This window comes from Taudactylus pleione, unplaced genomic scaffold, assembly GCF_031769625.1.
Source record: "Taudactylus pleione unplaced genomic scaffold, aTauple2 ptg000579l, whole genome shotgun sequence".
Taxonomy (NCBI): Eukaryota; Metazoa; Chordata; class Amphibia; order Anura; family Myobatrachidae; genus Taudactylus; species Taudactylus pleione.
The window spans coordinates 4,558,376-4,581,711 of record NW_028284981.1 but is presented as its reverse complement, the minus strand read 5'-3'; the positions used below and the strand labels follow the sequence as shown (position 1 = coordinate 4,581,711).

The 23,336-nt window shown below is 48.2% G+C and overlaps 1 protein-coding gene across 2 annotated transcripts in view; it reads left to right on the top strand.

Annotated features, from left to right (window-relative positions):
- The first annotated feature begins 5,366 nt into the window (after window positions 1-5,366).
- CACNA1F (calcium voltage-gated channel subunit alpha1 F) overlaps window positions 5,367-23,336 on the top strand; it is a 154,446-nt gene continuing 136,476 nt past the window's right edge. For both annotated transcript variants that reach the window (XM_088453393.1, XM_088453392.1), the window contains exons 1-6: window positions 5,367-5,405; window positions 6,851-7,127; window positions 10,273-10,378; window positions 14,393-14,532; window positions 14,628-14,770; window positions 21,910-22,062. In XM_088453393.1, coding sequence (XP_088309519.1) covers window positions 5,375-5,405; window positions 6,851-7,127; window positions 10,273-10,378; window positions 14,393-14,532; window positions 14,628-14,770; window positions 21,910-22,062 — 850 coding nt within the window. In that variant the 5' untranslated portion in view covers window positions 5,367-5,374. The remainder of the gene's footprint in view (window positions 5,406-6,850; window positions 7,128-10,272; window positions 10,379-14,392; window positions 14,533-14,627; window positions 14,771-21,909; window positions 22,063-23,336) is intronic.

The window sequence follows — 23,336 nt, the reverse complement described above, 5'->3', positions numbered from 1 at the left end:
CCCCCATACATCAGCAATCGATTGTGTCCATTCTGCAATTTGCAGATGATTGCATAAAAAAATCTGCAATGTATAGGCTTCACAGATCGCACATTGCAATCAGGGGGTCATTCAGACCCGCTCGCGAGCGCAGGATGCTAGCAAGCGGGTCGATGTTCCCCCACTGCGCATGCGCACGACGGAGGGAGCTCCGTTGTGCGCATGCGCGAGACCCGGCGAGCGACGGACTCTCCATCGTTCCGGGTCTCGCACCAAAGGGGGCGTGCTGTCGATGTTGATTGACAGCACGCCCCCTTTGGTGGGCGTGCCTGCCAGACGGAGGCGTTCCCATGGGAACGCCTACCGTCTGAAGCCAGCCCCACTGACATCACTAGTGATGTCAGTGGGAGTGATTTGGGCTCTGATAGAGCCAAAATCACTCCAGGGCTTGCGGCAGCGAGACCCTACCGCAGGGTCTCCGTCGCAAGCCCGATGGTCGCGATGGTCAAGACCATCGCGACCATCATCATGGACGCACGCATATGCTGTGGGTGGTCACCTACAGCTATGCGAGCGGCCAGGAGGCCGCTCCATTTTCATGGAGGAGGGCCCTGATTCAGAGCGAGCGCTCTGGTCAGAGTGTTCGGCTCTGAATCAGGCCCTCAGATTGTCCAACATGTTGGATTTCACAGATGGATTGGGGCTGTAGATTGCTAGTGTATGGAGATCATCAGCAGATTTGCAGACCGTTACTAGTAACGGTCTGCAAATTGCAAGATTGGCAGATCTGTATTTGCTGAAAATGATCTGCAAATCACTGAAAAAGATCTGTAATGTATGGGCGCAGATTGCTAGGTTGGAAAAAAAAAAAATCAGACAAAAAATCTTCAAATTGTTCAATTGTGGTTTTCTGATTGCTGATGTATGGGGGCCTTAAGTTCCGTCCCGGGTCCCCGACCCTGCTGTTTACCTGGGAAATTGACAGGTTCATAGACCCGGCAATTTCCCGTCTCTCATATCTGAAAGGGGTAAATTAGAGTAATGTTGTTATGTTGGAGTAAGGTATCTTTACCATGTGATTTTGAGCCTTTATTACAAAATTGCAGATTGGTTGGTATACATTTTCTAGTAAATAAGCTCAATTAATCATTTCAGTTTTTGTCAGGCTCAAATACAAGTATATTGATTGGCCATTAATTTCTAGCAAAAATCTAATTTGTCTTAAAATGTCCAAACAGTAGCAATTACTGTTGCTAGACCCAAAACAATAAGTACTTGGATCTATGGGCCTGATTCAGAGCCGCTCGTTCGCTCCGAGCGATGTTTGCCCAACTGCGCATGCGCACGGATCGTTATACGCATGCGCGAACCAGTCAGTGCGGTCGAAATTCATGTGCTCGCAAAATAGCGAATGCCTGAAAATTTGAGTGACAGAAAGAGGCGTATGTGGGTGGTAACAGGGGAAGGTGCTTGAAAACGGGGAGTGGAGATCAGAACGCAGGCGTGCTTAAAGGTCGAAACGGGCGTTTTATGGGTGTGCATAATTAAAACAGCAGCGTCATTGACCACGTCACTGGGTTATTTTATAGCCAGAACTGCTCGCAAGATTGTGGTAGGAAAAACCAACCACAAGAATAGCGAGCAGTTCATACCCTGGTCGATGTACTCGATTAATCTAATAAATAGCGGACATGACGTAGGATGCGAGCGGCCAGGGGGCGTATTTTTCCAAAAAACGACCGCTAGTTTTGTTCGCTCTTTCAGACCTAGAGGCATGAACAGACCGCAAAGAGCAAACGGTTCATTTGAATAGCCACCCCTATTTTCTGGACAAGCGAGCGCTAATTGCGTCCGGCTCTGAATCAGGCCCTATGTCCAATTTGGCTTCACAATTGGGGGACAGTTAGTGCTGTTGAATGATGACTGCATGCACGGTTAGGTTATTGTCCAACGGCATTATTCCGCCAGTTTTGGGGTGGTATTTGGCGCATGAACGCTGCAATTGGGAGACAGTACTAGTTACCATACCTTTATTATATTGCAAATAGGTCGTCAGTCAATAACTGATGTTTGTTTTATTCAGCCCAGCATCATTAAATTCTGTGCGTATGTAACTCTGTCCCAGCTCTGCACTATAATTCAGAGAGGCAAATGAGGGATGTGTATTTGCCTGGCCTGGGCGCTACATGATGAGACATTAAGGCAGGCTAGGTGCTAGTACCGATTGTTTGTGTGTTTTGGGCAATTAATTTCTACTAATTGGTACCTCTGCAAATCTTAAAGGGTCTCCTGCTGAGTGAGTACTACACCAGTTGGCGAAACCTATAGTAAGTTGTGTGAAATAACTTTGCGCTTGCTCTGAGCAGTGTACGATCACATATGCGCCCATGCAGATTTACAGCTCTTCGCCTTTTCTGCTTATCTCTGGTTTGGGCCTGGATGAGTGGATCGTGGTCAGATGGCGGCGTTGTTACAGATGTCAGGTACAGTAAGGACGTAATCACGCAATTGCATGCAGACCCGGGAAGAGACAGAAATATGCCTGGGCATGCTGGATTATTTGCGGTGGTCAGGCTAAAGCTGGCCACACACTAGACCAACTTACATCCAACCAGCCAACTTGTTGATTGGTTGGAATGAAAATCTGGTAAGGAATGAAAGCAAATGACAATCAGCACTTTGCTCCCAAACGCCGGAAAATGAACAAAAACTGTTGTTTGAACAAATTACTTAGGCCCTCATTCAGAGCCGTACGCTCTGAGCAGAGCGCACGCTCTGCATGAGGGCCGGGCTCCTTTTTCATGGAGCGTCCTCCTGGACGCTCGTATAGCTGTGGGTCACCACCCACAGGCTATACGAGCGTGCATTTTGATGGCCGCGATGGTCGTGACCATCGCGACCATCGAAATTGCGAGCCGGAGCCTGCGGTTGAGGTTTTCAACCGCAAGCTCCGGAGTGATTTTGGCTCTATCAGAGCCAAAATCACTCCCACTGACATCACTAGTGATGTCAGTGGGCCGGCTTCTGACGGGAGGCGTTCCCGTGGGAACGCCCCCGTCAGGGAGGCACGCCCCCGGCACGCCCACCAAAGGGGGCGTGCTGTCAATCAACATTGACAGCACGCCCCCTTTGATCGGACACAACGAGCGAAGGAAAGTCCTTCGCTCGTCGTGTCTGGCGCATGCGCACGACGGAGCTCCCTCCGTCGTGCGCATGCTCAGTGCAGACCATCGACCCACTTGCGAGCGTACAGCCACTCGCGAGTGGGTCTGAATCAGGCCCTTAGATCAAACATTTAACAAACTTGTCTGACGACCATTTTCATCTGTTTTCTGACATTTAGGAGCAAATTGCTGATCATCATTTACTCCCATTCCTTACCAGATTTTCATTCCAACCAATCAACAAGTTGGCTGGTTGGATGTAAGTTGGTCTAGTGTGTGGCCAACTTAAGTGTTAATACCAAATAATGATGATGACGATCGCCATACGCAAGGTGAACAGATGTCGTAAACATATGCTGCAGCATCAGGCCAGAACGCACTTATTCGCAGTTGGAACTGTATGTGCGGGAATACACTCTTTTTATGTGCAATTCTTTCAGGTGTAACTTTATTGGTATTCATCAGCCCCAAAGTCTTTATGATTGCTGCTATTGCTTGTGAAACCTAAATAGTTTTGCATGCATTATATACTAGAAAATGTCTGCATTTCTCCATGATCAGTTTATCTATATGTCTTGATTATGACATCTGTATATGCTAGTGATAAATCTGATATTAAGCTATCCACATAAGACTCCATTTTGTAACGGATGGCGGGTCTTTAAGAAGAAGTTATTCATAAGCTTTAATAACTGAAAACTGTTGAGCAGGATTTTCTTACTAACCCTCAAGGCCAAGTCTTGAAATGTGCAGCTGGTCAGCAGTATAGCCAAATAGATATGAGTAGACAATGTAGCTTTGCCTCCCATGTACGTATTCTAACCACCCTTAGCTCCCATCCTGAGAAAGATAAGGGATAATGAGGAACAAGGAGAGGTTTATATAGTCCCAATGCTAACCTTGTAGAGCAATCTTTGAACACACGACTGATGGATGTGCCTTGATTTGTCTCTCCAGAGTATACTCTGTAATACAGGGCTCTGACACACAGCAAAGGATTGGCTGGTGATTAACTATCAAAGAGTTGATTACGATCTATCAATAGTTGCCTTGATGCTGCCTAGTGATGTTTTCCATTTAATTTCCGCTTCTTGAGCCTTATTCACTACGGATCGCTATTCTGCTTATACGCACGCAACTGCGTTGCTAATATCCGCGGGGATGTGTAAATGTTTGCATTCGCATTGCGATCGCAGCCTGACAAAAGGACGCCCACTTCCCCTTACTCACATCCGTATATTTGGTCAAAAACAGAGAAACAATCGGTAACATCGAGTAACATCGGACCCATACGCACAGTTAATGAAGCCCAGACCTTACTCAGGAATTGCTTACTTCAGCTCGCTATGAGACCTCAGGTGGCGTCTGGTTTCGCAGTGGCTAATTTATGCACGCCCATGCAATGGCGTTGAAACGCACTGGCACACCTACATTTGCCCGACCACACACACCCCGTCGCCACCCACAAACGGCAGATCCTGTCAATCACTCTGCCATGGGTCAGCGCATCCTCTACGAAGTGGCTAGTTCGTGGACGCGCACTGCAATGCATGCGCAGTACGCAACAATCGGCCGATTGTGTGCATATTAAGCAACTGCGTTCCTCGCTGAATCAGGCCCTTAGTTACTCTGTAAATGGTGTGCGTTCATATCACCATTTACCTAAATGTGTAGACGCCTGCTCGTCCTTTTATATAAATCTCTATATAAAGATAATGAGGCTTTGCATCCTCTGTACATATTCCCTATGTCACTGCCACCCCTGGTCCCTCCCCCCACCTGTTTTAAAGGCTCAACATTCAATCTGTGGTAATCCCCTGGTGGAGGGAGGGATGAGGGGACAAGACTCAGGGAACCCGGCTTGATCTGGGCACTGCTGGCCAGGGAACAGCAAAAAGATGGAGAGGAGACTGCCCCCCTTTGTACCACCAGGTGAGGTCCGCAAACATTACCCAGGTATCCCATCTCTGCACAACTCTGATACAGCGTATGACACTCTGCCTTTAGATGTATCTGTTGCACTTGCATATACCAGCTGTACATCTGTCCATCCACTAATCTCTCTCTCTGCCGTCTCCTTTGCAGCCTAGGAGTGAGGAAGAGGAGGAATACACAGAATGCTGGGGAATCAATAAGGTCCAGGGCTGCTGGACTATTTGCAAAGAGTACAGATGAGATTTTGATGACTGACTTCAGTTCACAGAACACCCCCATTCCCTTTCTGTGAGGAGATGTCTGCAGAGTCAGAGGAGAATGGGAAGGGTAAGTCAGGCCATTGTCACCGCAATGCTGAGTAGATATAGGTTGACAGCTCTAGGACAGTGTCCCGTGGAAAGGAAACTGCTGTAGATATGATAAGAAGCAAAGTCATTAATTCCAGGCCAAAATTGTTTAGCTCAGCAACAAGTATACAGTGAGATTAAGCAACATAATCAACTTAAATGAGTTCCCACTGCTATGTTAAGACACGCACTGGATTGCTTGTATGGCAAGATGACTAAATATTCCTTCTCTGTGACCTCATACTGGGCCAGATGCAAAGGTGTACAAGGTCACTGCTGCGACAGCGTCTTATTGTGGGCCCGCGGTGGCGATAATATGCAAATGTTTATGTTTCAGCCTTCCCCTTGTGTACTAGCGTGTGCCGAAATGTGCAAGCACTGAGATGCCCACTTTCAGGTGCCCGCACTCGCTGCAACACTGGTGAGTCTGAACCTACCACCATCGGCACACCATCCACACTTGCACCAGTCTATGGCAGGTGCAGTGTCTCCGTCTGAATTGTAACTAAACATGGCCTCTGTGGCCGCGGCTCTGCTTCTGAGAATGCAGCCGCTTCACTGACTCCCCGTGACACTCCCATAACACGCCCATGCAGCTGATCTATTTTGCGTTCACTTCAGGCCACTTCCCAGTCCCGAGTAAAGTGGGTGGTACTTGGCCATGTTTTACAATGCCCTTAATTTTGGCATTGTCTACCGGGCGGTGGGGCCTAGACAAAGAGATTGCATCGCCATTATCCCTCCCCCGCAGTGCCGTCCTGGCGTTTCCTCCCTGGAGGGGCAGCCCAAAGTCTGCGAGTATGCCTGATTCAGAGGAGGACGGTTGTCGCAACTGCTACTGTGAATTTCTGCTAACGTTGCAACCGATGGGCTTCCTACTGAGATGTCCCCTGGCTGTGACTATTATCCGTTGCGGTGCGTTGAAAAGTGCACCATGGAGCGGCTATCAGCTGCACCATTGGACATTAGAGCCACTCTAAGGTTGCTCAGAATGTCCGACGGTTATGGCCGGCAGTGCCGGTGGAACTGTGTCTTTCAATGCAGTTCCTGACACCTGCACGCCACCGACACGCCCACTGATAAAAGCCACTTCCCCAGTCACCACCCAGGATCGCCTATTAAAATCGCATGTATCTACCATCGGGATGCATGCACAGTGTGCTTCGGACGCAGATTTAAATCATTTTAAATCCGCCTACCTCTGAATCATGCCCTGTATTGCACAGAAGGAAGCGGCAAAGATAAAACTCGCCATTTCACGCTTTTTGTTTTGCTTATTCCAATAAACAGGAAATAATTTATTGTATTCTAGTTTTATTCTCAATCCAGCTGTATTGTGAAAAATTATTTATCCCAACTGTGTGACTTTAATGTTGCTCATAAGTAATAGGGATGCAGAACCAATCATATATAAATCCCCTGCAGGCCCTGCTCCACCGTATTCCAGCGAGGAGGCGGAGCCCTTTATGGAAACAGCGGAGGCTGTCCTCTCTTGTTGGCGGTACTCCATCGACGGGGCGGTGATGAACGGGACGGATACCCTGAACTCCACAGCTAGCTCCCAAGCACACAGGAAGCGGCAGCATTACAGCAAGCACAAAAGTCAAGGAGGCAGCGGGGTCCACAGGAATCCAAGGGCCCTTTTTTGTTTGTACCTCAACAACCCTATCCGCAGGGCCAGTATCAGCATTGTAGAGTGGAAGTATCCTTCAAAAGGTTTTATATATACAGGGGTCTATTTACTAAGCAGTGTTAGGAGACAAAGTGAAAAGTGATAAGGTGCCAGCCAATCAGCTCCTAACTGTCATTTTTTAAACACAGCCTGTGAGATGGCCTCACTGTGATATATGTAAGTGTAATAAATAGGCGTCTTAGGGTGTGATTCTGAGATGGTCACAGTTTACGCAGTTGAGCGATTATCGGTGATCTGCGGTAGTGTCTGATTCGCGCTACGCACGAGCCCATGTTTCATTACCGTCATCGCTTGCAGACAGGATTTATTCTCAGAGTGACTGACAAGCAGGGACCGTTTGTGGACGGCAACAAGGGGGAGGGGGAGCGACATAACTGCGTAGTGACCGTTTTCAGGGCCTGCCTCTGCCTATGACTGCTATCCCATACACGGTAAAAATGGCTCAGGCGCCTCAGTTACAGCGCCCATTCTGCGCGACCATAGAGTTATTCAGTACTCCGATAGTAAACTGATCTGTACTGGCTTTGTGCGCAGTCGCTTGGATTTGTGAAACCGCCGGTGGGCGTCTCGATACAAATCCGGGCGGCTGAAATGTTTGCATATTTTCGCACAGCCGCTGTGTACAGATTAGCGTCCATCTCTGAATCAGACCCTTAGTTTGTAGCTCTGCATTCTCCCGGGGGCCAGGCATGTGGTCCTTATGGGATTATAGTACTGTAGTACAGGTGCCTGGGGGCCATCAGATACAGGTTTGTTTGTGCACGATCAGGGGCGTTTCTAGAGAGGAGGGGGCCCGTGTGCAGTCTCCGACACGGGCCCCCTCCTCGTCGCCCGGCAGCGCACTGAGCTATGCACGGCCAGCGCTGGAGTTATAGACTCTGGGCACTAGAGTGTGCCCAGAGTCTATAGTGTATGCACAGGTCACCGGGAAAATGGCCACGGCGGCCATTTTCCCTGTACTGCGCATGCGCATACGATGGGAAAATGACTGCCGCGGCCATTTTCCAGTAGTTTTACAGCGCCGGACCCCCACGCCGACGTGGGACTACGGAGAGGTAAGTAATATTGTGGGTGCAGGGTGAACGGTGCGGGGCCCCTCTGGGACCCAGGGGCCCGTGTTCCCCGCACACCCTGCACCCATTATAGATACGCCCCTGTGCACGATGTTTTTTGAAGTGTGGAGAGGATGCACAACTTTATCAGACCGTTACCTAGTCTTCATTCTAGCACCCTGCACCTGTCACAACCCGTGCAGTTCCTCTTTCCTGCCTGGGGTGACGCTCCCTGCTCTGGTGCTTCAAGCGCACTCTGCTGACGCAACAAACTGCTGAGATACAGACCAAAGTGTGGTAGAAGCACCAGAGCAGGTAGCGACATCCCAGGCAGAAAAGTAGGAACTGCACTGGTTGTGACATGTGCAGGGTGCTAGAATGAAGACTACAGTACGTTACCTGAAGATCATTTTGTGCCTTCGAAGAGCAGTTGTTATCCTTTCAGTAACATGTCCATATTAGTTTATCCACGGAGGTGTATGTAATACGGTGTTTATATCCTGGCACTGGCCTGACTCTGATTGGTTCTCTCTCACTTTTGTTTGCATTCCATTAGAAGTGTGCGCCTCTCACCTATTACCTCACAGAGGGGGAGATGTATCAAACCTTCGAGAGAGATAGGGTCTGATACCCAGTCGGTCGCAGACATAGCTGCATCTTTTGCCGCATCCGCGACTGCGTCCTATGCTAATGCCGCAGCCGATGTCATCTAAATGGAGGCACCAGCTTGCAGCGCCTTTAGATGGTCCTTGAAGCGTTTTTAGAAGCACCATAGAAACTTGCACCAGCTCTATGGCAGGTGTAGTTTCCCCGTCTGAGTGTGGCGTCCTGCGTGAGCGGCTGTGCACCTATGGGCGCAGTTGCTTTCCGCGATGATTTAGCCACCTCCGTTACCTCCCAGGAATGCCCACTAAAGTCCACTGACTTCATTTCTGCACTGCGCCTCCGAGCAGCAACAATCGGGACGCATGCGCGAACTTACATCGGCCAACTGCGTGCGGCTTCAACACTGCGCCCACCTCTGAATCAGACCCATGAAGTGGAGAAGTTGCCCTTAGCAACCAATCAGTTTCTAACTGTCATTTTGTAGACTGTTCTACATGAATGAAAGCTGCAAGCTGATTGGTTGCTATGTGAAACTTCTCCACTTTACCTCTCTCAAAGGTTTAATACATCTCCCCCTAAATACTTAGGGGTCTAGATACTAAGCAGTGTTAGGAGACAGAGTGAAAAGTGATAAGAAAGTGATAAGGTACCAACTAATCAGCTCCCAACTGTCATCTCACAGGCTGTGTTTGTAAAATAACAGTTTGGAGCTGATTGGCTGGCACCTTATCACTTTCTTATCACTTCTCACTCTGGCCCTGATTCAGAGCCGGACGCTCTGACAGAGCGCTCGCTCTGAATCAGGGCCGTGCCTCTGTTTTTTTTGAGCGGCCTGCAGGCCGCTCGGATAGCTGTGGGTGACCACCCACAGCTATAGCGAGCGGCCAAAAAGATGGTCGCGATGGTCAAGACCATTGCGACCATCGGGCTTGCGACAAGACCCTTGTGGTAGGGTCTCGTTGCCGCAAGCCCTGGAGTGCTTTCGGCTCTATCAGAGCAGAGAGCACTCCCACTGACATCACTTGTGATGTCAGTGGGGCCGGCCCCAGACGGTAGGCGTTCCCATGGGAACGCCTCCGTCTGGGCAGCCACGCCCCCGGCACGCCCACCAAAGGGGGCATGCTGTCACTCACCATCGACACTATCCGGGTCTCGTGCATGCGCACGACGGAGCCGGCTCCCTCGTGCGCATGCGCACTGAGCAGGCATCGGCCCTCTGTCTCCTAACACTGCTTAGTAAATAGACCCCTCAAAATTTAAATAGCAAACAATGAAAAAATGTTTCCCGGGGACACTCTACAAAGGGTAAAGGTGTTACAATAAGGTGCCAATGCAACACAGCATCCGATTATCAGCATGAAGCACACGCAAAACGTTAGTGGCTTGCCCGCATATGTATTGCACACTGGTGATGGTGACATTATTATGTGCTGCATGTGCGGTCTTTGGGCTTTTCCATCTTGACTCTGTGTGTTTCCTTAAAACTATTATCTCAGACCTTTCGATATCCTCATTCTCATGACCATTTTCGCAAACTGCGTGGCATTAGGTGTCTATATCCCTTTTCCTGAAGATGACTCAAACATAGCCAACCACAACCTGGTAAGGTGACATGATCGGTGGACAGTGGAACCAGTCTTTTCTACTAGAATACCTCATGGCGATTGTGAGGCCGCCTTTATTCCTTGACTGCCTACAATACCTATACTCGTATTAGTAAAGGTGTTAAAAAGTTTGTTCTAGTTGGTGAATGCCCAAAACATTGGTGGGCTCACTCATGTCCTCTTTCATTAATATGCTTTAAAGATAACTCGGTAATTTCCCTGGAGAAATTGACTGTCGCTTTGCATGGGAAGAAAGAGAGGGCCCGATTCAGACCCGCTCGCTAGATGCGTTTGCAGGCAGCCGTCAGCTGCTAAAGTATGCAAATCCCGCGATCGCACGGCAAGACATTAGTACTCCCACTATGTCTTGGCGTACGATCGCGGTATGTATTTAAGACGCCCACCAGCTTGTCATAAGACGCCCACTTTCACTTCGTAGCGCACGTCATCTCCAGGAAGTTTATGCAACAATTGGTAACATCGAGTACCATCAAACCCATACGCAGCGTTTGCGGTTGACCATACCCTACCACAAGCACTGCAAACCCTGCAGTGTGTAACATAGCCAGGTGACGTGTAGTATGACGCTGCGTCTTAATTATGCACGCTGCTGAAACGGCGTTTTGACGCTCAGGCACGCCTGTGTTCGCACCACACCCCTCGTTTCCATCTACCTCCTCCTGTCACCACCCAAAAACAGCTCGTCCTGTCACTCATTCTAGCGAGGCGTCTGTGTTCAACGTGCCATCGCTTCCCGTTCGCAGTGACTGGTTCGCGCACGCACCCTGCGTCTTATATGCATGCGAAAATCGGCAGGCTAGTGAATGGGTCGGAATCAGGCCCAGAGATGTATGCATAACGATATCCCATCCCAACCGACAGCCGGATTCACAGATCATCTTCATATGCAGCGGCTGTGCTAAAATATGTGAAAGCAGCGGAAAGCGTCTGTGGTAGAAAGACGTCCACTGCGCGCTTTTGTGATCCGCTGCTGCTGGCCTCAGCACGCCTCCAAAACAGTGTTAACCCCCCCCCCGCTTTGTAAAACATTGCCTGTCGCCGCACCCTTGTCGTCTCTGCTCACCTGAAATCTGCAGCCGCGCTGTGTCCGACAACATAGGACCCCATCTGCACATGCTCAGTTCAGTAAACATCAGAGAGGTATGTAAGACATTGGATTAGGCCATATAGAGGGAGATTTATCAAGCCTTGGAGAGAGAAGTTGCCCAAAGCAACCAATCGGCTAACTGTCGACATGCTTGGCATGTTGTCATTGACCACATTTACATTCATCATGTCGACACTGATGAAATGTTGACATGATTAGAATGTTGACAAATGTCCCTGGTGGTCTAGTGGTGACCGACCGGGTCAGGCGGTGATGTCAGGATGACTTCCAGCAGTGAATATTGCTAATCCTAAACCCTAGTACATAACCCTAACCTCCCGTCCCACAGCCTTATCCTAACCTTCCCCCTAGTGCACAACCCTAACCCTCCCCTAGTGCTTAACCCTAACCATCCCACTAGTGCCTAACCCTAACCTTCTGCTGCCTGTCCGTGCAGAAAGTCGACATTTCAACAATGTTGATATAACTGTTGACATTGTGATGTTGACATTATGACTACATCCTAATCATCGTAAATCCTGCCAGGTTATGATACCTTTCCCTACTGAATGTACTGTGATGGCTTCACAATGACTGCTCTTATTAGATCATTTTGTGTTTGCGCTCTACAGTCCCTACGTTTAGTGCCGTTGAGAGGCGGCGTCCCTTTTTTTCACAAAAACAGACTTCAGACCATAGATTTAGGGACCCTGGACAGGGCAATCTGAAGACAGCTGGATTCCCCTCCCTCCCGCTCTGATTTATATGCTAAGCTCCAGTGGTTATGGCTAATTTTAGACTGTTCAACCAGTAATGAGTTTTAATCCGTCACTGTGGGCTTTCCCTGGAGGAGGGGTAGGGGTTCCCTGCGCATGAAGGAGGGTGTAGCACGTGTGACAGGGTTTTACTACATGCTCAGCAGGAAATACGGAGATAGACATTATGCTGCCTGTACTGTATCTATAGTTATATGGCAGATATTTAGATAGAACTCTTGATTTAGACGAGCTGGTTGCAGACGGCAGGTTATTCTCAGATAAACAGTGTCTGGCAGGGAATTTTGGGAAATACAATTTCAGCAACAGATGGAGAACAGCAACTTGTAGACCTCTGCCTGAAAAAACCACGGGCAGATTTGTCATTAGATAAAGTAGGCCTGAATGATGATTGGTGCACAGCACTAAAGTCCACTCATTGGAGTGAGTAGGGGGGTGGGGTAGAGACCAGCTACTAACAATCATGTATCTAGCACAGTCTATGAAATTACACTTGGGCAACTAACTCCACTTTATCTCTTTCCAAGTATTGATACATCTCCCCCACAGTAGTGCTATTGAGAATATGGCAGTTATGCCTAGCAGGAGATGGACTCTTGTATGTGCTGCAGTGCAGTCTATTGGCATTCATAGCTTCACAGTGCAGAATACTAGTGATTCTATGTGTACCTGGGTCCGGAAGTGGTCCCAGGTGTGGAGGCTAGGCCTGGATCCAGAGGGATCCCAGTGCAGTCTGCTGATGTCTCCGAGAAATTCTCTAGACCACTTAGCAGGGCCATCAGCACAATGGCCATAGTTTTTGTGGCCACTATGCTCATCGACTCCACCATGGCCACCACCGGGCATCAGCAGTGGCCAAGGTACCAGAGGGATCTTGACCCTGCAGGCCGAGGTGACCAGCGGCGGTCTCAGGCATGGCGGCAGACTTGGATTTCTTGGGGATCCGGCCCTGAAAGCAGAGTTTGGCAGCGGCCATGGGAGTAGCAGATGTGAATTTCCACTGCCACCCATGTTTTTCGATGGCAGATTCAGGCTCCGCCAATTACAGTCTGGCATTTCGAGTTTGGTGCCAATCGCTGCTTGTGGTCCTGCAACCAAACTGAAATGGCAGCCACAAGCAAATCGCGGTGATCTGCATCATCGCCCAGCTCCATAGTGCTGGCTTATATAAACCAGCATGAGGTGGCGTCTGAAAGTCCGATGGCGGGGAAGGAGCAGTGAAGAGCTCCTGATGATTGAAGAAGGAAGAAGACGCCTAAAGTCCTGGAGCGTGGCAGCCATTACTAAGAGCTATTAATGGGCTGCCGCCCACCAGGTGAAGACAAAATAGCCAACGGTGAAGATGTTGGAAGCACTGAGGCAGCAGTGTGCCCTGCAAAAGGGCTAAGGCTGCCACTGCTCATCAGGTGAAGACTGTAATGAGTCCTGGGGTTGTGGAGGGTGCCACATCCCAGGTTCCTGAAATCCCTGAAGGACTGGCAAGTCCATCATTTATATTTCCTCACTAGTCCACCCGGGTTAAGTATCAGGCCCGTGGGCAGCGTCTGGCATTAGGACTGTGGAGCAGTAGGCGGGCACTAGGCCCGGAGGACGTAAGGGGGCATTAGGGCCAATGTAGTAGATGTCACGGAGGCATGTCTGACAGTATTACTGATTGGAATATTAGGACTAATTAGGCCATGTCCCTAATGTGCTGGAACCATGCTTATATATGGCGATGCCATATCTTTTTACCGACAGGTCCCACCCCTTTGGTCACTGAAAAAAGTGGGTCGTCTCCTGAAAATTAGAACGTTTAAGAGGCTGATTCATGAGACATTTTGCGCCATATAGCAAGATAAAATCTACCCATTGGGCTGATGGATGCACAGACGGCCTTAAACCAGGCCTTCTCCCCAAAAACAATACGAGATATGGGAATAATAACTTACATCCCTAGATCATTGTATTTTTTGCTGTTGTATTTCTTCTATGTCTTCTTACAGCTTGTAAGACAAGCTCCTACACAAAATGATAAGGCTATTATAAATTAACAGCAGTCCAAAAAATGAATAGATATATTTTACAAAAAGCTACAATAATGGTTTTATCTGAATTGATGAGTTTATTTGTGTGTGACATGTCCCAGGAACAAGTGGAGTACATCTTCCTCATCATCTTCACTGTGGAAAGCTTCCTGAAGATCATTGCCTATGGGCTGGTCATGCACCCCAGTGCCTACATCAGAAACGGGTGGAACCTGTTAGATTTCGTCATCGTTGTTATTGGGTGAGGAACCAGGCTGAGATCAGGACAACCCGTTCTGCGCTTCTCGCAGTCACCCACCGGCTGACGCTGCGTCTGCTGTTTGCTTTGTATTGCAGGCTCTTCAGTGTAATCCTGGAACAGTTTTCGCACAAGCAAGGCGACGCACATCACATGAGTGGGAAGCCCGGGGGGTTTGACGTGAAAGCACTGAGAGCGTTTCGCGTACTGAGACCGCTACGACTTGTGTCGGGTGTCCCAAGTAAGCCTATTGATCATCACTTTATATTCACAAAAGCAGATGAAAATGCACATTATCACCTGCAATTGTAAAAATTAAGTTATCGGGCCATTCATCAAGAAGGTAAAGCCGGAGATATCAGAGATATATCGCCTACTTACCTTCCTCTCGCGGAATGGCCCGCTGTCCCCATACACTAGTATCACAGATATCTCCTGCTTACCTTCCTCTTGCGGAATGGCCCGCTGTCCCCATACACAAGTATCACAGATATCTCCTGCTTTCCTTCCTCTCCCAGATTGGCCCGCTGTCCCCATACACTAGTATCACTGATATCTCCTACTTACTTTTCTCTCCCGAAATGGCCCGCTGTCCCCATACACTAGTATCACAGATATCTCCTGCTTACCTTCCTCTCGTGGAATGGCCCTCTATCCCCATACCCTAGTATCACAGATATCTCCTGCTTACCTTTCTCTAGCGGAATGGCCGCTGTCCCCATACACTAGTATCACAGATATCTCCTTCTTATCTTTCTCTTGCGGAATGGCCCACTGTCCTCATACACTAGTATCACAGATATCTCCTGCTTACCTTTCTCTAGCGGATTGGCCCTCTATCCCCATACACTAGTATCACAGATATCTCCTGCTTACCTTTCTCTAGCGGAATGGCCCACTGTCCCCATACACCAGTATCACAGATATCTCCTGCTTACCTTTCTCTAGTGGATTGGCCCGCTGTCCCCATACACTAGTATCACAGATATCTCCTGCTTACCTTTCTCTAGCGGAATGGCCCACTGTCCCCATACACCAGTATCACAGATATCTCCAACTTACCTTTCTCTTTCGGAATGGCCCGCTGTCCTCATACACTAGTGTCACAGATATCTCCTACTTACCTTTCTCTCCCGGATTGGCCCGCTGTCCCCACACACTAGTATCACAGATATCTCCTACTTATCTTTCTCTCGGGGAATGGCCCACTGTCCCCATACTCTAGTATCACAGATATCTCCTGCTTACCTTCCTCTCCCGGAATGGCCTGCTGTCCTCATACACTAGTATCACAGATATCTCCTGCTTACCTTCCTCTTGCGGAATGGTCCGCTGTCCCCATACACTAGTATCACAGATATCTCCTACTTACTTTTCTCTTGCGGAAGGGCCCGCTGTCCTCATACACTAGTATGACAGATATCTCCTACTTAACCTCCTCTCGCGGAATGGCCCGCTGTCCCCATACACTAGTATTACAGATATCTCCTGCTTACCTTTCTCTCCTGTCCCCATACACTAGTATCACAGATATCTCCTGCTTACTTCCTCTTGCGGAATAGCCTGCTGTCCTCATATACTAGTATCACAGATATCTCCTACTTACCTTTCTCTTGCGGAATGGCCCGCTGTCCTCATACACTAGTATCACAGATATCTCCTGCTTACCTTTCTCTTGCGGAATGGCCAGCTGTCCCCATACACTAGTATCACAGATATCTCCTGCTTACCTTTCTCTTGTGGAATGGCCTTCTGTCCCCATACACTAGTATCACAGATATCTCCTGCTTACCTTCCTCTTGCGGAATGACCCGCTGTCCTCATACACTAGTATCACAGATATCTCCTGCTTATCTTTCTCTCCCGGAATGGCCCGCTGTCCCCATACACTAGTATCACAGATATCTCCTGCTTACATTTCTCTAGCGGAATGGCCCGCTGTCCCCATACACTAGTATCACAGATATCTCCCGCTTACCTTTCTCTCCCGGAATGGCCCGCTGTCCCCATACACTAGTATCACAGATATCTCCTGCTTACATTTCTCTAGCGGAATGGCTGCTGTCCCCATACACTAGTATCACAGATATCTCCTGCTTACATTTCTCTAGCGGAATGGCTGCTGTCCCCATACACTAGTATCACAGATATCTCCCACTTACCTTTCTCTCCTGGAATGGCCCGCTGTCCCCATACACTGGTATCACAGATATCTCCTGCTTACATTTCTCTAGCGGAATGGCCCGCTGTCCCCATACACTAGTATCACAGATATCTCCTGCTTACATTTCTCTAGCGGATTGGCCTTCTGTTCCCATACACTAGAATCACAGATATCTCCTGCTTACCTTCCTCTTGCGGAATAACCCGCTGTCCCCATACACTAGTACACTAGTATAGGGACTGAATTCATCAAGCTCCAAAAATATAATATTCTTTTCTTATTCAAATAAAAATGATTGTCTCTTAAGTTTGGATGTTAATGTGTATGGCTTGTGACACAGTTAGGTTAGGGGGTCCCTCTCCTGGGTAGAGGACTCCTTCCTTACACACACACACAGCAGCAGGGAAGCAGCACACCAGTCTGGATGCAAGTACAAGCTGGTCGGCGCCAGTCTTTATTGTACAATGTCAGAAATAACATAAAGAAAACATAAACATATATCCTAGCCCTGTCGGGGCACTAACTTCACAGGTAGTTCCCTCACTACCAGAACCTGGCAAGGCCTAATGCCCTCACCAGCAACAAAAGCACAACACAACACTTACAGTTAGGTTTTTCCAGTGTCTCTGAGCAAACTCCCTGTCTGCTCTCCCAGGTGAGACAATCAGCCCTCAACACACTAGGCTTATATTGGCCACTCTCAGGTGGAAAACCCTAACAAGCCTGTTACCAGGCTAAGAGAACCAAAACCTGGAGTGGCCGTGGGTGGAGCCCTCCCTCTCCTCTCACCCACAACCCCCAGGTCCCAAACCGGCTTTTCAAAAAACCGAAACTCAAGCCTGCTACACTGCAGACTTTCTCCTGGGGATTTTAAACACATAGGACAGGAATCTGGGATAAATGTCCCTGCCACAGACCACTTTACCAGTGATCCTATCACATATCCCCCCCCTTTGTTTCGACCTATGGGGCGGAACAACTGAAGCCCCCAAACAATGAACGCGTGACAACGCGTCTGCTTTAAACAACAGGCCCCCTGGCCTGTGTTCCACCGAAAATGTAAAAGTTTGTAACGCCCACTTTATGGCCAACGCCTCCTTCTCCACTGTGGCATTGAATTTTGAAACACTGTTCAACTTTCGGAAGTCATTGCAGAAAACGCACACTCCCGTCGGGCTTTGGAATCAACACAATGGGATTTGACCATTCACTATGTGATACTTCAATAACCCCTAACTCTAGCATATTTTTAATTTCTTTCGACACCGATGCTCTTGGTGCTTCTGGTAACCTATAGGGCTTTAGATTAACTTTAACCCCTGGGTCAGTGATGATGTCATGTTTAACGACCGAGGTTTTCCCAGGTACGTCAGAGAACAGCACCCTATTTCTAACCAGAAACTCCTTGACCTCTCGTTGTTGAATTGCCGACAGGGTTTTTGCCACGGTCACTTCAGGAACTAAGGGCCCTGGACTTACTGGTGGGGCTCGGACGGCCGACAGTACCGTTCTATCTTTCCAGGGCTTTAACAGATTTATATGGTATATCTGTTCCGGCTTTCTTTTCCCCGGCTGGTAAACTTTGTAATTGACCTGTCCCACTCTGTCTAAGATTTCAAAGGGCCCTTGCCATTTAGCCAAAAGTTTATTTTCCACAGTGGGAACCAACACTAACACTCTGTCCCCAGGAGCAAAGCTGCGTAACCGAGCATTGCGGTTGTATACCCTCTGCTGTGCTTGTTGAGCCTGTTTCAGGTGCTCTCTCACTATTGGCACCTCTACAATAGGCAATGGAACTAGTGGACCCTTAAAACGTGGTCTGGGAGCATGATACTGACACTCAGGGCAGGATAAATCCTGACACATTGCCATGTGGGGTTAGGACAAAGGACTATCAGGGTCTACGGGTTTACCATCAACTACCTTTACATTCTTCCTGGCTTTTACCAAAGTAGGGTTTTTCAACTGCTCCACGGCAAAGACCTCTCTTCTGACCTCTAAATCAGGCAGACGATCAACTGGCCCAACAACACTTCCCACCTCAATGGGAGGCACATCAGTTGGTGGGCCACCGTCACGCTCCGTATTCTCTAGTTCGCCAATCATAGTAGAAAAAGGGAGTACCTCTGACTCAGAAGAAACTCCCTCCTCCACTACATCGACAACCTTCTCAAATGGATCGGGGTTGTTCACTTCTGGAACAAAACGGCTTTCCCACAACTTCCAGAAGTGAGCAAAGTCTCTCCCCAATATTGCATCGCACATCAGACCATGCACCAAACCCACAGAAACTATAACCGAACCACATGGTGTCTCGATGTTCACCTCGGCAGTAACATAATATCGAGTATCCCCATGTATGCAGGTCACACCAACAGTTTTCCCTGTATGCCTCAAGGGGTTCACCAGCTCAGCTTTTATAAGTGTCACCAAGCTACCAGAGTCTAACAGTGCCTCTACTCGGTTGCCATCTACAGTGAGTACACACATGTGCTTATCAGACTCAGCCTGCCGGTCAGCCGTACAGGCTGTCTGTGCAAAGAAAGACCCCCTGCGGTAGACATGAGCAGTATCACATTGCATAGGTTCAGTTGTAAATGAACAATTAGCGGAAATATGGCCGAAGTCACCACACCGGAAACACTGAATCATATTAATGTCTAGTTGTTTACTGGGCAAGAACCTTCCTGGCCTGGCAGGCCTGTCTCCAGGTTCTACACCCTCAGTCTTAGGTACATCCCACCGCCCAGCACCCTTCTCCCCTGGAACAGTCTTACCAGTGTCTGTGGGAGTTCGCCGGTGCGCCATCGGGGCTTCGTGGGGCATACTCCTCAGCTCCTCAGCCGCCACGTACCTCTCCACTAGCTCGACCAACTGGTCCGCGGTCTTAGGGTCTGCATGGCTCACCCACTTGCGCAGAGTCGCGGGTAATGATCGCAGGTACCGGTCCATCACGACCCTTTCCACGATCTGTGGTCCCGTCAGCGTCTCGGGCTGTAGCCATTTTGAGGACAGATGGACGAGGTCATGCATCTGTGAACGTGGAGGCTTGTCCATATGGAACTCCCAGCGGTGGACCCGTTGGGCACGAACAAAGGTGGTGACTCCCAAGCGAGTTAGGATCTCCTGTTTTAGTTTTTTATAGTCCTTGGCATCAGCCAGGCATAAGTCGAAATATGCTTTTGTGGCTCCCCAGACAAAAAAGGTGCCACCAGACTTGCCCACTGCTCCTGGGGCCAACTCTCCCTTTCGGCCGTTCTTTCAAATGCGGCGAGATAGGCCTCCACATCATCGTCCGAAGTCATCTTTTGGAGGAAGTGACTGGCTCGTACGGAGTGAGTGGTGGTGGGAGGACCAGTATTAACATCTCTGGGCCGGGCGACCAGGTGCTGTACCACCTCTCTTATGGTCTGGCTGTTTTCCGCTAAGGCCTGGCGGGTTTCCTCAATGGCGACCTGTTGTTGCCACTGGGCTGTCTCCAAGGCCAACAGTTGCACCCTGGTGGATTCCTGCTGAGCCCTGGTAGATTCCTGCTGAGCCCAGGTAGCTTCCTGCTGAGCTCTGGTAGATTCCTGCTGAAGTTTGTTTGTCTCCTGCTGAGCTCTGGTAGATTCCTGCTGAAGTTTGTTTGTCTCCTGCTGAGCTGCTGTAGCTTGGAGCAAGGCCTTAATAATGTCCTCCATTTTGTCCTGGGGTGTAGGTTGGAAGCTGAACCTTGCCTCTCTGAGCATTGGCTGACGCCTCCTCTATGGGACTCCAAGGACACAGTGTTATTTCTACACTCACCAATTGGGTGTCTGTCCCTTTAATTTTTAAATGGAAAGTTTTCCTCTCCCTGCAACTTCAGTGTGTGTGGTTGCCCGCATTCTCCACCATATTGTGACACAGTTAGGTTAGGGGGTCCCTCTCCTGGGTAGAGGACTCCTTCCTTACACACACACACAGCAGCAGGGAAGCAGCACACCAGTCTGGATGCAAGTACAAGCTGGTCGGCGCCAGTCTTTATTGTACAATGTCAGAAATAACATAAAGAAAACATAAACATAAATCCTAGCCCTGTCGGGGCACTAACTTCACAGGTAGTTCCCTCACTACCAGAACCTGGCAAGGCCTAATGCCCTCACCAGCAACAAAAGCACAGCACAACACTTACAGTTAGGTTTTTCCAGTGTCTCTGAGCAAACTCCCTGTCTGCTCTCCCAGGTGAGACAATCAGCCCTCAACACACTAGGCTTATATTGGCCACTCTCAGGTGGAAAACCCTAACAAGCCTGTTACCAGGCTAAGAGAACCAAAACCTGGAGTGGCCGTGGGTGGAGCCCTCCCTCTCCTCTCACCCACAACCCCCAGGTCCCAAACCGGCTTTTAAAAAAACCGAAACTCAAGCCTGCTACACTGCAGACTTTCTCCTGGGGATTTTAAACACATAGGACAGGAATCTGGGATAAATGTCCCTGCCACAGACCACTTTACCAGTGATCCTATCACAGGCTATATTGAGTTACTTTGCCCACTGAAGGCTATTGATACTCAGTTTATTTGATTAAGTAAAAAAGTATGCTATATTGATTCTGTGAATTGCAGAGTTATATACTGTATTTATTATTATTATTATTATTATTATTATTATCATTTGGTTTATATGGCGCCACAAGTGTTCTGCAGCGCCTTACAAGGTACATAACCAAAAAAGCGACTTACAGTAAAATACAATACAATGAAGGACATGGACATGGATAATATACATTGGTGGCCCAATTAAGTGACAGAGCATAAGCACCAAGTGTTAGGTGTCCTAGTGGGGAGTAAGAAGTAGATAAAAATAAAGTAAGGAGGAGCACAAGAGGGTAGAGGGCCCTGCTCGTAAGAGCTTACATTCTCAAGGGGAGGGGCAGACAGACGGGTATGATACAGATGGGGAGGACAAGGAGGAGGGAGCAGTATTTATATATTGTAATGATTTTTATATAACACGCGTAATTTGTACCCAGCACTGTACTTACATAATTAGTCAGGCACTAATTTTCTGTCCAGTCCATCTTGCAGTCTAATTTCTGGTGTCAGCAAAGCAGCAAATTTTGACTACTTAATAATCGCCATTATATCACCACATGTAGGTTTGTGTTACCACAGCTAGTGTTGTGTCCTGTTGGTGAATGCAGGGCTGCATTGCATCGTGTTGTTGCCAGTCTCACCCTTCTTACTGTGCTTTGCAGGTTTGCACATTGTATTAAATTCCATCATGAAGGCCATGGTGCCCTTGCTGCACATTGCACTGCTGGTCCTGTTTGTCATCATCATTTACGCCATCATCGGACTGGAGCTGTTTATCGGACGCATGCATAAGACCTGTTTCTACATTGGCTCAGGTATTTAACCCCCATTCAGTGAAATAGCTTTTAGATATTAGAGTACACTTGTTTTATTCTACAAAACATTTATGGCTTGTGTTATTTATGTAATGTGTCAATATATTGTTGCTTTGAAGGGTTTGTTCACTTCTGGTTGGACCCCCGCCGCTGACCCCACAATTATGGAACAAGCATTATTACCTGAATTAAGCCATATTGAAAGCAGATAGAGGAGAGATCTGTCAGTGCAGAACAACTGTAACTGTCCTACTCATTGTCTGCTAGAACAGGAGGTGTTGATTGGAAGTGACAAGTGACTGAATGAGCAGAGCTCCTATCCAGTCAGATACTGACTGACTGCTCTAATGCACTCACAGTTCCTTCTGTCTCTTCCTGCCAGATGGCTCATTTCAATGGACACTGGTTGATCTATACTTTTGGACAACACCGTTTAGACCTCATTGCGTCCTCACCCAAACTGCAATTTGTAAACCTAACAAATATAATGCAGAGAGCATATGTCTAGTTAGGTATATGGCTGTCACTGATATTCTCTGCATTATATGTGGTCACTGGTGCTCTCTTTATTTTTTGGTGGTAACTGTGATGTTCTCTGTATTATTTGGCAGTCACTGTGATAATCTCTATATTATATGGCGGTCACTGTGGTCTATGTATTATATGGCAGTCACTGGGATGGTTTCTGTATTATAAGGCGGTCACTGATGGTTTCTGTATTATATGGTGGATATTGATGCTCTCTGCATTATATGGCTGTCACTGATGCTCTATGTATTATACGATGGTCACTGCTATGCTTTGTATTATATGATGGTCACTGTGAGTTTTTTTGTATTATATGGTAGTCACTGTGATGCTTTCTGTATTATATGGATGTCATTTATGCTCTCTGTATTATATGGTGGTCACTGATGTTCTCTGTATTATATTGCATTCACTGATCCTCTCCATATTATATTGCGGTCACTGATGCTTTCTATATTATAAGGTGTTCTCTGTGATGTGACAGTAATGTTCTCTGCATTATATGGTGGCCACTGAAGCTCTCTGTATTATGTGGTGGCCAGTGATGCCCTGTGCATTATATAGTAATCATATAGGTAGAAGGTGACTACTATATACTGGGAGGGTGCTGTGCTGAGTCAACAGAATATCACCCCCTCTAGATACTGTATATGAAATGCTAATTAGTTAATCTCTCAAATGGTGTCAAATATTGCCACAAAAGCAGGGGGGGGGGGAATCCCACACTCAAGGGTGATTCCAGCTAT